The sequence below is a fragment of the Mytilus californianus genome, unplaced genomic scaffold, assembly GCF_021869535.1.
Source record: "Mytilus californianus isolate M0D057914Y unplaced genomic scaffold, xbMytCali1.0.p SCAF_1, whole genome shotgun sequence".
NCBI classification, from domain to species: Eukaryota; Metazoa; Mollusca; class Bivalvia; order Mytilida; family Mytilidae; genus Mytilus; species Mytilus californianus.
This window is the reverse complement of record NW_026262581.1, coordinates 98,773,509-98,788,053: the sequence shown is the minus strand read 5'-3', so window position 1 is coordinate 98,788,053 and position 14,545 is coordinate 98,773,509. Positions and strand designations below refer to the sequence as shown.

The following is a 14,545-nucleotide window of genomic DNA, read 5'->3' as shown; positions in this document are numbered from 1 at the left end:
CGCGTGGATGACAGCCACCAAGTGAAAACAAAACCTCAATAGGCCTTTGGTCAGCCCAGCTAAAATTTGATCACCTATTGAAAATAGGTCATTAGTCCAATTCTAGGCTTTTATTTATCAAATCAAAACATTCTAATTTATCCTAACAATTGTATTCTTTCTACATTCATGTAACATGATTTATTCAACATACATGTGAAAATGGGATTATTAACTAAAGACCTTTGTAAAAACTTCTCAACCGCTTTACATTTGACACCAATCTCTATACATAGAGACTAGTAAAACATTTCCTTTGTACAGTAAGTGTAAAAATTTTAACATGTCATTAATATACCTTTGTGGTCAATTACCATTCACTACAGTGAAACCTGATTAAACCGAACCCTGAATAAACCGGAAACCTGTCTAATCCAAACTTGTTCTGAAGACCAATCATATCACATTTTAAGCATTGTGAACCTGATGAAACCGAATACCTGCCAAAACTGAACAAAATCTCAAGTCCTGAAAGGGTTCGGTTTAGTCAGGTTTTACTGTAATGATGTTTATCTCTTATAGAAACAACAGACAACATATTTTGTTGGAATTACAATGTATTCCTTGCTCTCTAAGAAAAACATGACTCGCCTACTCAGGGCCATGCCACACCCTAGTTTGAAGATTTAATAAATGAACTGCAAAGTATATGAGACAATCATTTATGGGATAGCAAAGAACCTTATTTGTTGTAGTTTCATAATTAAGGTTTAAATATATTAACATACATATTTATATAAACTATAACACTCTTGGTCATACAGTAAAAAAAGAAAAAAAATGTGCATTTATAGAAATTGCTTTGAAATTTCTATCAAAATAGTATTCAGTCTACTATAACAGCAATTAATAATGATGAGTTAAAAGTTTAAAAATCTGAAACTTGTGTAATTTTTTTGAATATAACATGTGTTTTTCAATTACAGATTCTAAAATTCCATGTAAAATTGAAGAGAACCAGAGTTAAGTTATCAAATGAATCAACTAAATTACCTTCAGGTATAGACGGGTATAAATAAATATATTCGAAGCAATTGTCAAAGTATTTCACATAATCTTTCAAAGCAACACAAACTGGTGGCTTCACCTCTGGTTTTATAACAAGGTTAAAAAAGGGAAAATTAAATGGGTTACCCTACAAAGTTGTTTTTTCTATTTAGGACATGTTACAAAACATTTCAATTCCTGTTAACAAGGCACTTACTCAATACTTCTACATGTTCTGAAATGCTTAATTATTTACAGAACAAAGTAAACATAAGGTGGAAGCAGTCTATTGTAATCCATAATAGGTGTTGCAAAAAGCATAATCAAATAAGTTGAATAAGACATTATCTTCAGGAAGTTGGTCTTCAGTCTCTGGAACTGTAAGCGTTATACGGTTGATGCATGTATTTGCTGTTGGCAGATAAGAAATTCGTTCAGAAAAATGCAGACTTGGATGCATCGAAAATCCTAGAATCGGTTCCTCTTCCACACTGGTTCCAAATTTTAGAATTTTGGCTAAATTCACATCGCCTCTTCTTCCACCTGAAAAGAATGAATACTATTCGAACAAATATCTACAAACAAATAATTCTTAATTTAGTTACTTTTAGTAAAATAAGCACTTCTGAATTTCAGAAAGGCTTCTTTTACTAAAAGTAACTAAATTAAGAAGTGAATTTTACCAATATCTAGTTATTCAGTTTTGCATACCAGCAAAATGCACATGTAGGTATGGGATCTCTGGAATTTCCACTGTAATTGATAATTAAGACTCATAAAATTTAAACCTGCCATAGTTTGAAAACTTTGATATTTTGCAAAAAAAAAAAAAAAAATACGAAATTATTATGATTTGATTACAATTTTATTCTGAACTTAAGAAATTCATTTTAAAGAAAACAATGAAAATTAGATTATGAAATAAAATTGAGAATGGAAATGGGGAATGCTCAAAGAGACATTGAAAATAATAAATCAATAAACCAAAGTGAACACATTTATAATAAAATATTTATAGTGTTTAACAGATAACTTTTAAAATTTAAATAATCAAAAGGTGCAGCACTTACTTCGCCAATGATACGAATTCTATAATGAATTACATGGTCATTGACACATTTAACATTTTGAGACTACATATTTTGTTTTACCCTATAGTAGAATCCATAATACATACTAGCAGCTTCTCTCATATATTTTATAAATTTAGAATAAACTCTATTTTCTCTTTTCCTTCTATTTGAGCCTTCCTCTGAAAACTCAGGCCTCAGTATCGTTGTTATCATCTTGAAAGTAACTGGAGTTGACGGACTTGGTGTGAACAAGTGTACTAATGGGGGTAGACTTTTCACCAACTGAAAATAATGATTGCTAAATTCAGAATAATTGAAACAGTTTCATGCCTGAATATTTGCTCTACATAACCAATGCAATATACATGGTATTCACACAAAAACGTGTACATGTATCCCAAAGCATAAACCTTATAGTCGATTATTTAATAATTTTAATGTGCAAGCATACAAGTCATGTTAAGTTGCTTTTTATTTCTACAATCAGCCTGAACAGCTCAGTCTTTTGTGACTTTTGACTTAGACTTTCTTGTTTGGTACCATAAGTGTTGTTCTGCCTTCAATTTTTATTTATTTGTCCCTCTAAAAATGTTGTCTTGTTTTCTGTTTTTTTTTTTTTTTTTAGAATGTTCGATTGTTCACTTGCTCTTCCTTTATCCTATATGCTTTATACCTTGAATAAAAATACCGTGACGTTTAGATTACCTGAAATAACCCTAAAGAATCAAGTCCCATGCGAAGATCTTTTACAAATTCTCTGGGGTTCTCCTTTTCAAAAAGTTCTTCTAATAAATCTGTTGTGAGAATACGTGGTAAAGTCCCATTCTGAAGAATGCTTAGTGCTGGAACAGAACGAATGATTGAATAAGACTAGTTTTCATTTTATTGTGACTATATAATGGTTTTTCAAATAACTGATTTGTGTTTCAATTTAATTTTAAAGAACACGTTAAGTAAAATATTCTTTTCCAGAAATTCTGAAAAAGGTTTAGGTACAGTTAATAGACTATATATTACAGAAATCGGCAAATATTTGCATACAACACAGTAACCGGAATTTATATTACATTAGATGTACATTTCACATAAATCCAGAAGTTTGATTGTCTAACAATAATCGTGCGGCTTTCTAAAATTAACCTTCATTTCAAAATCAAATGTAACAATCCCGATGACACGTGCTTCGATAAAAAAAAAAAGTGCACAGTAAATAGAAGAAAACCCCAATAGAACTCTTTCTTTCATGATCCTAGTAAAAAAAAATTATAAGGATTGAAATTAGTAATGCTATAGGGGTGTAAAAGTGTTGATCGTGCGCACATTTTTAGATTGCATACAAAGTGTGCTTCAGTCGACACTTTTACCAAGTTAACCCAATAAAATTACAAAAAGACCGAAGCTTTCAATTCTTAAATATACTCAATAATTAAAAACAAGAAGTTTTTTAGCAGAGCTCACGAAATTATACCCCATCCTTACAAAGTTTATATTTTCAGTATTGAAAATCTGCAAAATAATTTTTACCATAACATAAAATAGAGGAGCACAATCACAGGCACTTGTCACAGAAAAATCTCTATTAAGTCTGTTAAGGTATAGAGATTTGTTTTTCTGAGACAAGTGCCTGTGTACACAATGACAATTCATGGTGAAGATTCAATGAACATTCGTTGAATTATAAGCAGTGGTTTAGTAGGAGTTGCAGATACAAAATGAGTATGGCCATATAAGGCAATGGAAAAGTACATTTGTTGGAAAAGAAAACACTGAAATTATTTAATTAAACAACAAAATTATTAGATAATGAATCTGGGAAAGTTTCATTTTAAAGTTATATTAAATGGTTTAGAAGGAGTTGCGGATATAAAAGTTGTACATATTCATGTTGTGATATTGTAGCAAATGGACGAACGAACGGAAGGACAGACGGAACCCTCATTACTATTTACCTTCTATTAAAACAACGGGGTGTAAAAAAGCGGATGTATAGTTATAATCGGTATCTGAGAAGAATAAGTAAGGGTTAAAAAGGAATACTTATCTTCCTATTTATACTTACCAAAAATCTTTCCAATCACTTCGTAATCTTTGGACCATTCCTTTACTGGATTAAAATATTTCTGCTGAATTTCTCGCATAAGAATTGAGAAAAATTCTTTTCGGGGTCCACCCAAATCCACTGCTTTCTAGAAGAAGAAAAAATGTCACATTAAAACAAAACGAAAACCCTTTAATTCAGTAGATAACAATAATTAATTTAGGGGAACATGTTATGCATGAGCGCGAACGAACCGATATCGAAGCAGCGGTGGCCTTGTATATGGTGATCAGTCTGCTTGTCCGCGTGTCAGTCCGTCTGTCCCTTACAAATGATGTTCGATCCAATCTTGCGAACTTTCATTATTTTAAAGTTAGTACATGATTTTAAAGTTAGTTTTATTAAATGTATATTTAGTTACACGTAAGGGTGTGTCATTATAAACATACTGGCCTTGGATGAGTGGTGAATTGTCACTAGAGGAAAAAATTATCACCGGAGACGCAGCTTCGATACACCTATACATGTATTATAGGGAACAGTATTTAAGATGCAATCAAGTGTAAAAAATCAAACGACTTTTGGATACCTATGTAATTTTAGAGCCAAAAAAAAAGAGCAAATAATTCAGGAAGATAAAACACATTTAGAAAAGTTACATCTACAGTTTTGTAAATATACATTGGGTATTAGAAAAACTTCATCAAATGTAGGTGCAAGAGTTGATTTGGGGAGACTTCGGAAATATCCCGTTGTTTTGACTGAAAACCTTGACTCTTTTGAAATTTATTTTTGGTTTTGTAAAACATGTGTTAGAAGAAACAGGTTTGGATTTAGACACATTAAAACTAGAAAGATCATATCATAGGGAACATGTGTACTAAGTTTCAAGTTGATCGGACGTCAAGTTCAACTTCATCAAAAACTACCTTGACCAAAAACTGTAATCTGAGATGGACGGACGAACGAACAGACACACAGACCAGAAAACTATCGTAGGTGGGGCATAAAAAGGAAGATATCTTAAAATCCCAAGAGAAGAAAGATTATGCAAAAAATGGAAAAAAAATAATGACAAAATTCATTTCTTTTTATATTGTGATATTAACGGTAATATTAGGAAAGTTTATTTTTTAATGAGAATACACACTTTACATATTTAAACGGTATAGATAAAAGCTATACTATTAAATTTAAGGACTGGACATTTTTAGCCGGTTTGTCACCGAGCCGACGATCTTCTGAAGCATTATCTAATAATAAATAGTAAGTGTATATGTAATGTACTTTATAACTTCATATAGTAATTGCTTTTATTAGCATAGCTTAATTAACTAAACCCCAAATAGAGTTCCGTAGCTGGTTCCATCCCGTCTACATTTTGTAAACAACCCAAAATGGAATGTGTTCTAAACATGTGCAAACGTCCCATGTGCAAAATCTGCCAGTAGTAAACAAAAATGTTCTAAGCATGCGCAAAAGTTATCACGGGCCAAGAATAATACCAAATTTATAACATTTACACGAAAATAATATAGAATTAAAAAAACTGAAATGACATTAAATTTACAGACTTGCATTAAACATACATACGTTTATGAAACGTACCCTCAGAGTTTAAAATGCAATGTGCTGGTTGGACCCCCCTATTTTTGCCCCAACAGTCATGCGGCCGTTGTACACTTTATTACAAATTTATTTAAAGGGCGGTAGTTGTGAAATGTACCCTCGGGGTAATGCATTACCGTAGCTTAATTAAATAAACCCAAGAGTTCCGTATTTGGTGGTTCCTTTCCGTCAACATAACTAACTGTGTAAGCATGCATGACAACTCGACCCATAGTCAACTCGCAGAACGCACGCACGCAACTATTTTTACCAACTAACACCACTCGAAAAATAGAAAACTACAAAAACTCGGAAAAAGAAATATTACAAACTTGCACCACTTAATAAAACACCCATCTATGCACAAAAAACAGTCTGGGCAATACGAACCACCCAACAGTGCAATGTAGTGCTATGCTATGTATATTCATAAACATTTTAAGTATCCTAGGTCTCTTCTAGTTACATATATACTCAACCCAAGATCACACATTCAGGTAAATACGCTTAATTGGATCCTTTTTAAAACAGTCTATAGAAATGAGGACAGGAGACTCTATATAGATAATCTTGTTGATATTGTTTGATTTTATTTTGTTATGTTTAGGAGGGATCGGAGGGGTCCTGATCCCGAAATTCTAGGCTTAAAAACATGAAATCCCGAGGTCCCGAATTTAAAAAAATTTCAATCCGACATCCCGAAATTCGGAATAAGAATTCCCGGATCCCAAAAGGATCAATCCCGAGCTTAAAAACACCCGATCCCGGAGTCCCGATAAAGGTCCGATCCCCCCTCTTATGTTGTGACACATGCTATATATTATGGTGTAATGGCAATAAAGATTTGAATTGAAAAAAAATGTCTATTTGTTAAGGTCTTCATCGCTCTTTAATATGGGAACCTTTATAGCGAATGCATTGAGAAAAATTCCATTTCCATGATGTCTACGTCGTTCTTTACTTGCGATACTTGATTTAAAAAAAAATGCATAGAACAATTTATTCCTATTCTTCATCTTGACAGTCGATGTATAGGCCCTTTAACAATAAACAAATCATTCATACTCTATAACAAGGTCAAGACGATAAGAAGTATGATTACTATTAAACATGTTACAGATACCTTACCTCATCATAAAACTGGACTTGTAAAGTCAATCTTATATCAGTAAGGCCGGCAATTTCTTCAAAAGCTGTTTCAAGTAAACTGGTTCGGTTTACCATTATAAAATTTGTTTCGCCATCGATAGTTGTTGAATCATCAACAAGATCCAAGTCTCGACCATAAACCAATCTTTTTTGGATACACCTCAGTATATCTACAGGATCTGTTATTTTATTTTCATTACAGAAATCTATACATGAATTTATTATTTGCTGCAGTAGATCCGGCGTTTCAATAGCATTTTCATTAATGTGTCTAGGCATATACAGATTTGGAAGATCGTCTACTGAAATGGCACTGGTATTAAGATCATCTACTGAAATGGCACTGGTAATAAGATCATCTACTGAAATGGCATTGGTAATAAGATCACCAGTTGTTGTTGTAAGCGTTTCTGCAGCAGGTTCTGTCACTCCCTCTTCCGGCACTTCAGCTCTAGATTCTGAATTGTCCACATTATCTTGTACATCAATATTATTAACAGAATTACAGTCTTTCACGTGTTCTCGAAGGTCAGACACTAAAAATTCTCCTTGACAATTTAAGCACATTTCTTTTATATTAGTTTTATGTACAATATAAGCAACACTGTCTAAATCAATATCTTTTTGAATTGGCCGAATATAAATTTTTGACTGACTGCCAATATTAGATCTCAAGCTTTCCGGCGTCCATTTTCCTGCAATCACCTCTAGTACTCTACAGTTACTCTGACATCTCATCAGCTCGAATCCCCCACACTGATTTAGCTTACTAAATCCCTCCGAGCTGATGAGATGTCTTCGAAACGCTGCCTCGTCATCACTTAATGCAAATTGCATTTTTTTTATGCCCATTCCTGCTCTTGATAAAGCGACCCTTTCTTCTGCAGTTGGTGTTTTAATTGCGTCCTTTTTGGACATGCAAACAAATTCACATGTCCATGTGCGTATCTTATTAGTATTTAATTTGCGTCTTCCATTAGATGATGCAGCGGTAAATCGTGACCTTGAAGGTCTGAATAGTGATACTCTTTCTTCCAGATGATTTCTGTCATCAATATTCAGTGGAAGACAATTTGCTAAAAAAAAAAGAGTACACGTAATAACCGGTCTGTTTGTGTCTCGTTTGAATTGTTTCAACTTTGTAATGGTCGGACCTTTATACCTTTAATACTATAAACAGTATTGGTTTTGATAATTGTCGAATGTCTTAAGTTGACCTATAATTACTAAATCTACGTCATATGGTAATGGTGGATAGTTGTCTGATTGGCAATCATATTTTATAATTAAAGTGTGTCATGGATCTTACTTATTTGTTAAGTGTAACTTCTTGTTGCTGTTTATATTGAACGAGGAATACTGCTTTCTCAAAAGTTGCAAGGACAGGGCTATGAATCAGTCATTTAAAGTCATCACTCAAGAAATTTTACGGTCGCCATCATGAGCTAATTCACTAATTGACCATTATGACAAACGTGTGTCAGAAATTATATCTGACATTCTTCCTCAGTCAAAATAACCTTCCATCATTGCCGGACTTAAATAAATAAAACGACGCGTGCCGTATACGGTGCAGGAAATGCTTACCCTTCCAAAGCACCAGACTGTCCTGATTTCACTCCCGGTTTTTAGTGGAGTTCGTGTTGGGGCATACCTTTTTAACCCTGTCCGTCCGTCCATCCGTCCAGTTATGGGTATATAGTTATTCCAGATAACTCCTACAGTTTGAATGCTAGGAAGTTTTCACTTTGCTGGCTGTTTAAACACATATTGAAGGTGTGCAAATAATCTGACAGGGTTTTGATTTTTATTAATATTTGCTTTTTTGAAAGATAATTGAAGTTCGTCATTTTTTGAGTATATACATGCATAAGAGGAGCTACCATTCGATATGAACCTTTGACCAACGTGCTCCCATGCTCAACTTTGTGTATTTTAAAACAACACTTTGCATCTGCGGGAGCATCATTTGTGTCTCCTAGACAACAATATCTCATTGACTTTGTTATACTAGTATTACAGTTACTTCTGTGTGGAGTGCCCCCGGAGGCATCAATTTGTCTAGTTTCTTATTTATGTTTTACTGCTGTTGTAGATGTTTTTTGGTTTCATGAGTTTTTGTTTACTCCTTGATTTTGATTGTTATTGTTTGTACAACTTTGATGAGTTAAGCCTTTTTCAATTATTTTATTAGTGTAGCTTTTTGTGTCGTAATAACACACCACTATCTCAGGTTAGGGTGAAGGTTGGCACCTGTTGAAACGTTTAAACATTTTACATGCACCTGTCCTAAGTCAGGAGCCCCTTGTTCATTGTTGTAGTTCAAAGGTGTTTTTAGTTTCTCGTTTGGTATATTGGTTTAACACTGGTCATTTAGGGGCCTTTTGTAGCTTGCTGTTCGGTGTGAGACATTGCTCCATTTTGAAGGCCGTATTGTCCTATAATTGCTTACTTTAATTAGATTGTGACTGAGATGGAGAGTTGTCTCATTGGCACTCATACCATATCGTCTTGTCTATCTTGTGGATAAGTTTCAAAACATATAGGTGATACAAACAAAAGTTATAGAACGGAAAACAACTTCGGGACTACAGACAGACGGACTTTTGTACGGACGGACAAGGGTAAACGTAATTCTCTTTCGCCTAACAGCGGGGGCATTGACAAATGTTAAAGATGTTCATTGAATACAGGTCAAGATTCTTCAAATAGTTTCTATGCGTTCTTAATTGTAAATAAAATAATTTCGTTGATAGAAAATTGTTTTTTCAGCGTCCATCAATTAATATTCTCTTCCAAAACAGGCTTCATTTTTTTACCTGTGCAGCTGCGGCCGCCAAGTTGTCGACGAATTAATTAATTCTTTATTAAAGCACAAATTATACCCATAATAGGGTCAAAGGCATATACATAATAACAATTAAACAAACGATACATTTTAATCAGTGGTGCATAATACATAACAACTTGTGTATAACTTCATCTTTGTTGTATGCGGTTTAAATCCTGCATATACAACACAAATTTGACTTATGGATAGTTCTCCACAATAAATTGAGCCACGGTAATATTAAAAAAAATTAACAGAACCGATTTTTTTTTTTTTTATCTTTTTAAACAATTATGACCGACTCCTTTACTAAATTACTTGTACTTTATAATGCTGCAATACGACGGGTCTAGACGTGAAACAATACGTGAATATACGCTTCTTGGGCAATTCGTATCAAACCAGTTATTTGTGCGTTCTTTTGTTACATTTAATTCTTCAGTTCTCTGCTTGATTCGATTTTTGACAAGGACGTATTGTCAGTTTACTTGGACCAAACGTGTTATCGTTGTTAATATAAATAATAATAATAATAATAATTCTTTATTTTAAGAGGGTAACTCAATTAGAACTTGTCTAATTTTCATTGAGGCCCTCTAAACAAATACATGCATACAATTCAGGGGTCGAATTTAAGGTTTTTTGTGTAATGGCCAGCCGGACCAGTGGACTGAAAATTCTACTGGTCCTGCACAAAATCTACTGATCCTGAAAAAATGACATTTTATAATGATGGTAAATTGAGGTAAAATATGAGGAATCAAACACTAATTTACTCTTATGGTTGGACTCGAAATAAACATATATAGGCATCTTTGTTTTATTCACCAGGAGGCCTCGAAAGAACGCGAACGACAGTCCCCAAAATTGTCGTAGTTGAAATAGTGAACAGAGACTATGTAAACAGCAGGGCGACTACATTTAAACTTTCAGCGGGAGAGGGGAGGCAACTGCCTTAGTCTGCCCTGCCCTCTCTTTCCCGCATAACAATTTGACAAACTCCAACATAAATTAAAGATGCTTACTTTTATTTTCATGTCTTTGTTTACATATACTATACATTGATCAAAGAAGATATTGTATCCTGATTCTGATAAAGTTAATAATATTCTTTATCAAAATCAGGACCAAGAACTGTAAAAATGTTAACAGTGTCTTCAACATCATCACCATCTTCACGACGACCATAGGGTGCCAAGCTCGGTCGTCTGGAGCGCTGTCCAGAAATTTCCACATTTAAATAGACGGCAGTGTATCAAATGATCCTATATCTTCAGTGTCAAACATTATCAATAATATATTCGAATAAAAAAAACTTGGACGCAATTTTGTACGCCAGTCATTTTTTACAACTTTATTCTCAGAAAGGTCCCTTAAGTTTCTGCATTAGCAAAATGTGCTGGAAAGGTAACTAAGGAATAAATCAATATCACAAAGTCAGTGGCACCAGCTTTTTTGAAAAAATATTCCCTGCTCTTGATTCATCGGATACTTTCCTCTCCTTTATTCATGTACAGTGTTACAAAAATACATTTTTTATCGAGGTCTGTCACTGCAAATTTTTTTACATGTTGTACAATTCATAACATTGCGATCGACGATATTATTAGGCCATTATCGATCTTTTCCCCAGGATTTTTTATATTTTCGTTATCTCTTGTAATTGTCATAATTTTTTTTTTATACTTTATTTCTATCCTCCTTTTCTTTGACACTTACCTTATTTTTTTTTGCTCCGGCGGTTTAACCCCTTCCAAAAATTTCCATATTTTGTTTATTGTGAAGGACGCCCACCCGAGATATTAATTAATTTAATCAATTTTAATACCTCCAGTACCGCGTAATTGATTTCTCAAGTAATTTGTAATGTAAACAAACTGAGATTGTCATGCAATCAGAGAATTTTATCGAAAAATTTCAACTGGTCCGCCGGACCACCAGCTGACAAAATGTACCGGTCCGACGCAAATTCTACTGGTCCCGGACCACCGGACCAGCGCCAATTTCGACCCCTGTCATACAATATACATTCATACATTCATAAATACAAAATACAATATTCATTTACACAAACATCTATACATTAAAAGTAAACATTGTACATGTTTTAATACGTGTAGATATTTATAATACAAAATAACTATGACGATGCTTTTATTGATAGTTGAGTGATTTAGGTCCAGTGGCAAATATTTCATGCATGTGTAGTACATGCTGAATAAGAATGGAAACGGGGAATATGTCAAAGAAACAAAAACCCGACCAAAAACGTACAAAACAACTCAAGGCCACCAATGGGTTTTCAACATGCGAGAAATCCCGCACCCAGAGGAGGTCTTGAGCAGGCCCCAAAATCCTAATGTATACTAGATCAGGAAAATATCATTTCCCCTTGCTGCAGAATCGTTGCTCTGATGGTCCTATTGATATTTTATCTATTAAAGCGGTCAGCAAAAATCAAAAGCAACTTTGACCTTGCTTCAAGGTCCCTTTTTCCCGAATGTGTTATACCGAATTTTATAGACTTATTACCGGGTTTGTACTAACATGATCAACACGACGGGTGCCACACGTGGAGCAGGATCTTCATACACTTCCGGAGCACATGAGATCACCCCAGATTTTGGTGGGGTTCGTGTTTCTCAATCTTTAGTTTTGTATGTTGGGTTTTGTGGACTATTGTTTGTCTGTTGGTCTGTTTCTTTTCAAGCCATGGCGTCGCCGTCAGTTTATTTGTGGCTTATGAGTTTAAATGTCCCTCTGGTATCTTTCGCCTCTCTTTTAAAACCTCAAATATCTTCTCTGTAAACCATGTATTTTTTAAACCTCAGTGTGTGCCTCAACTCGGCTAAGATGATGTTGGGTGCGCCATTGTAAAATAGCCAAAAATAGACATGCAAGACATAATGGAAAACATTTTATTCAATTTCACGTGGGATACTCTATATCAATCAAACATCAGTTTAGCTATCATTTTTTTTTTCATACAGTTGACTGCGTGCTGACTTAAACTACATTACAATAGAGAGTTTCCTCATTGGCACTCATACCAGAGGTCTTGAAACCTTTTTTTCCCTGGCTGTCCTTGATAAAAATCTGCAGGTCCTCACTATCATTTCTATTGGAAATTACCAAAATTGTGTTGGTCCTCCCCAAAAATGTGGTGGTCAAATCCTAGGACCACCACTTTTCAAGAACTCTGTCATACCATATCTTCTTAAAAAAAATTATACTATGACACCATAATATATAATAAAACAAAAAACAACAACCTTTCAAAATATTTTTAAATCTACAACATGTCTCGGGCAACAAGTAGACAATATAAAGTACTTTGATAATCATACTTTGGGACAGGATTTTAACAAAGAATAAACTGCATCAAATCATAGGCAATTTCATTTTAAAATGGGAGGGACGTGTAAAGAAGGCATAATCATCGAATCTAATTTTTGGTTCTAAAAGCGGGCTGCATCAAATTTTGCCTCCAAACACACGTATTTTTTATCAAGATAAGTGTGGCTTGGTCTGGCTTGGACACCTGGCCACCTCTTTTAAAATCTTGAGTTTGTCATCGAGGAGGAGAACTATTTTGAGTTAAAAGCAGGTGTGTCTTACCTTTCATAACTTCCGATCTAAAACGTGCACGGTCACCAATTGTTGTTATTCCAAGTCGTCCAAGATCTGCATCTGATAACATACGACACGTTGATATACTATCAACTTTGCCTTCTATAAACGTATCTATCAATTCTCCCAAATTAATCTGAGTCAAAACCCGTCTAACAGCGTCTGCTGACGTCGACGCCATTTTAAAATGATATGTTTTCGTAGCAGCAGATCGGAATCAGTTCTGACGTAGTGAGTAATCGCTTTAATCGTAATCATGTTCATTGACCATCAGGACGATGAATGCACATCATCATAATGATGTTTCGACATCATCATAATGATGTTCTGACATCATATAAAGATGTAAACCGAACCACACCATATGATGTTACATTGTCATAATATAATGACCTTACCACATCATATAACGATGTTAGCACATAACATAAGGATAAGTTCACATCATATAAAGAAGTTTGCACATAATATAAAGACATCTGTACATGATATAAGATAATTTGCACATCATATAAGACCATTTGCACATCATATAAGATAATTTGCACATCATATAATATAATTTGCACATCAGATAATGTCAAATTGTCATCATATAAAGGTGATTGCATATCGTATAAAGGTGGTTGCACATCACATAATGCCGTTTCTACATCGTATAAGGAAAGCATCACATAATATAAGGACTCAATCACATAATATAATGGAGAAAGCACATCATATAATGAATTGTGGACATGATATAAAGATGTTTGCACCTCATATAAATGTGTTTGGACAGCATATAAGGACAACTTCACATCATATAATGACAAGTGTACATCATATAAGGACAAGTTCACATCACATAATGACAAGTGTACATCATATAAGGACAAATGCACATCATATAATGTCATTTGCACATCATATAAGGGTAATATGACATCATATAATGGCAAATGAACATCATATAATGAGAAATGTCATAATAAGACAGTGTCGGCGTTCCATAGCTATGCAATACTAGGATTTGTTGACGTAAGAGTGAGAGGGAAAAGTTTCAGTCCCAGTAACAGTTGGAAAGTTAAGACTCAGATCTACTCTCTAACAATTTTATGCGTATCTTCTATGCACACACACACATGACACCAAAAAAAGTCCTGAAGTATAAAATGTAAGAATATAGATCTAATGTATTATCTTACCGTA

The 14,545-nt window shown here is 34.0% G+C and overlaps 2 protein-coding genes across 2 annotated transcripts in view; both read right to left on the bottom strand.

Moving 5' to 3' along the window:
* Window positions 1–14,545, bottom strand: part of LOC127727026 (uncharacterized) — a 219,950-nt gene that overhangs the window by 20,922 nt on the left and 184,483 nt on the right. The gene's annotated exons all lie outside the window — the stretch shown is intronic.
* Window positions 1,313–5,515, bottom strand: LOC127738473 (uncharacterized). Its single transcript, XM_052249739.1, has 5 exons — window positions 5,478–5,515; window positions 4,159–4,285; window positions 2,805–2,941; window positions 2,204–2,381; window positions 1,313–1,569 (listed from the first exon to the last, which is right to left on the bottom strand). The coding sequence occupies exons 2-5, from the start codon at window positions 4,235–4,237 to the stop codon at window positions 1,313–1,315; spliced, it is 651 nt and encodes a 216-aa protein (XP_052105699.1). The 5' UTR covers window positions 4,238–4,285; window positions 5,478–5,515.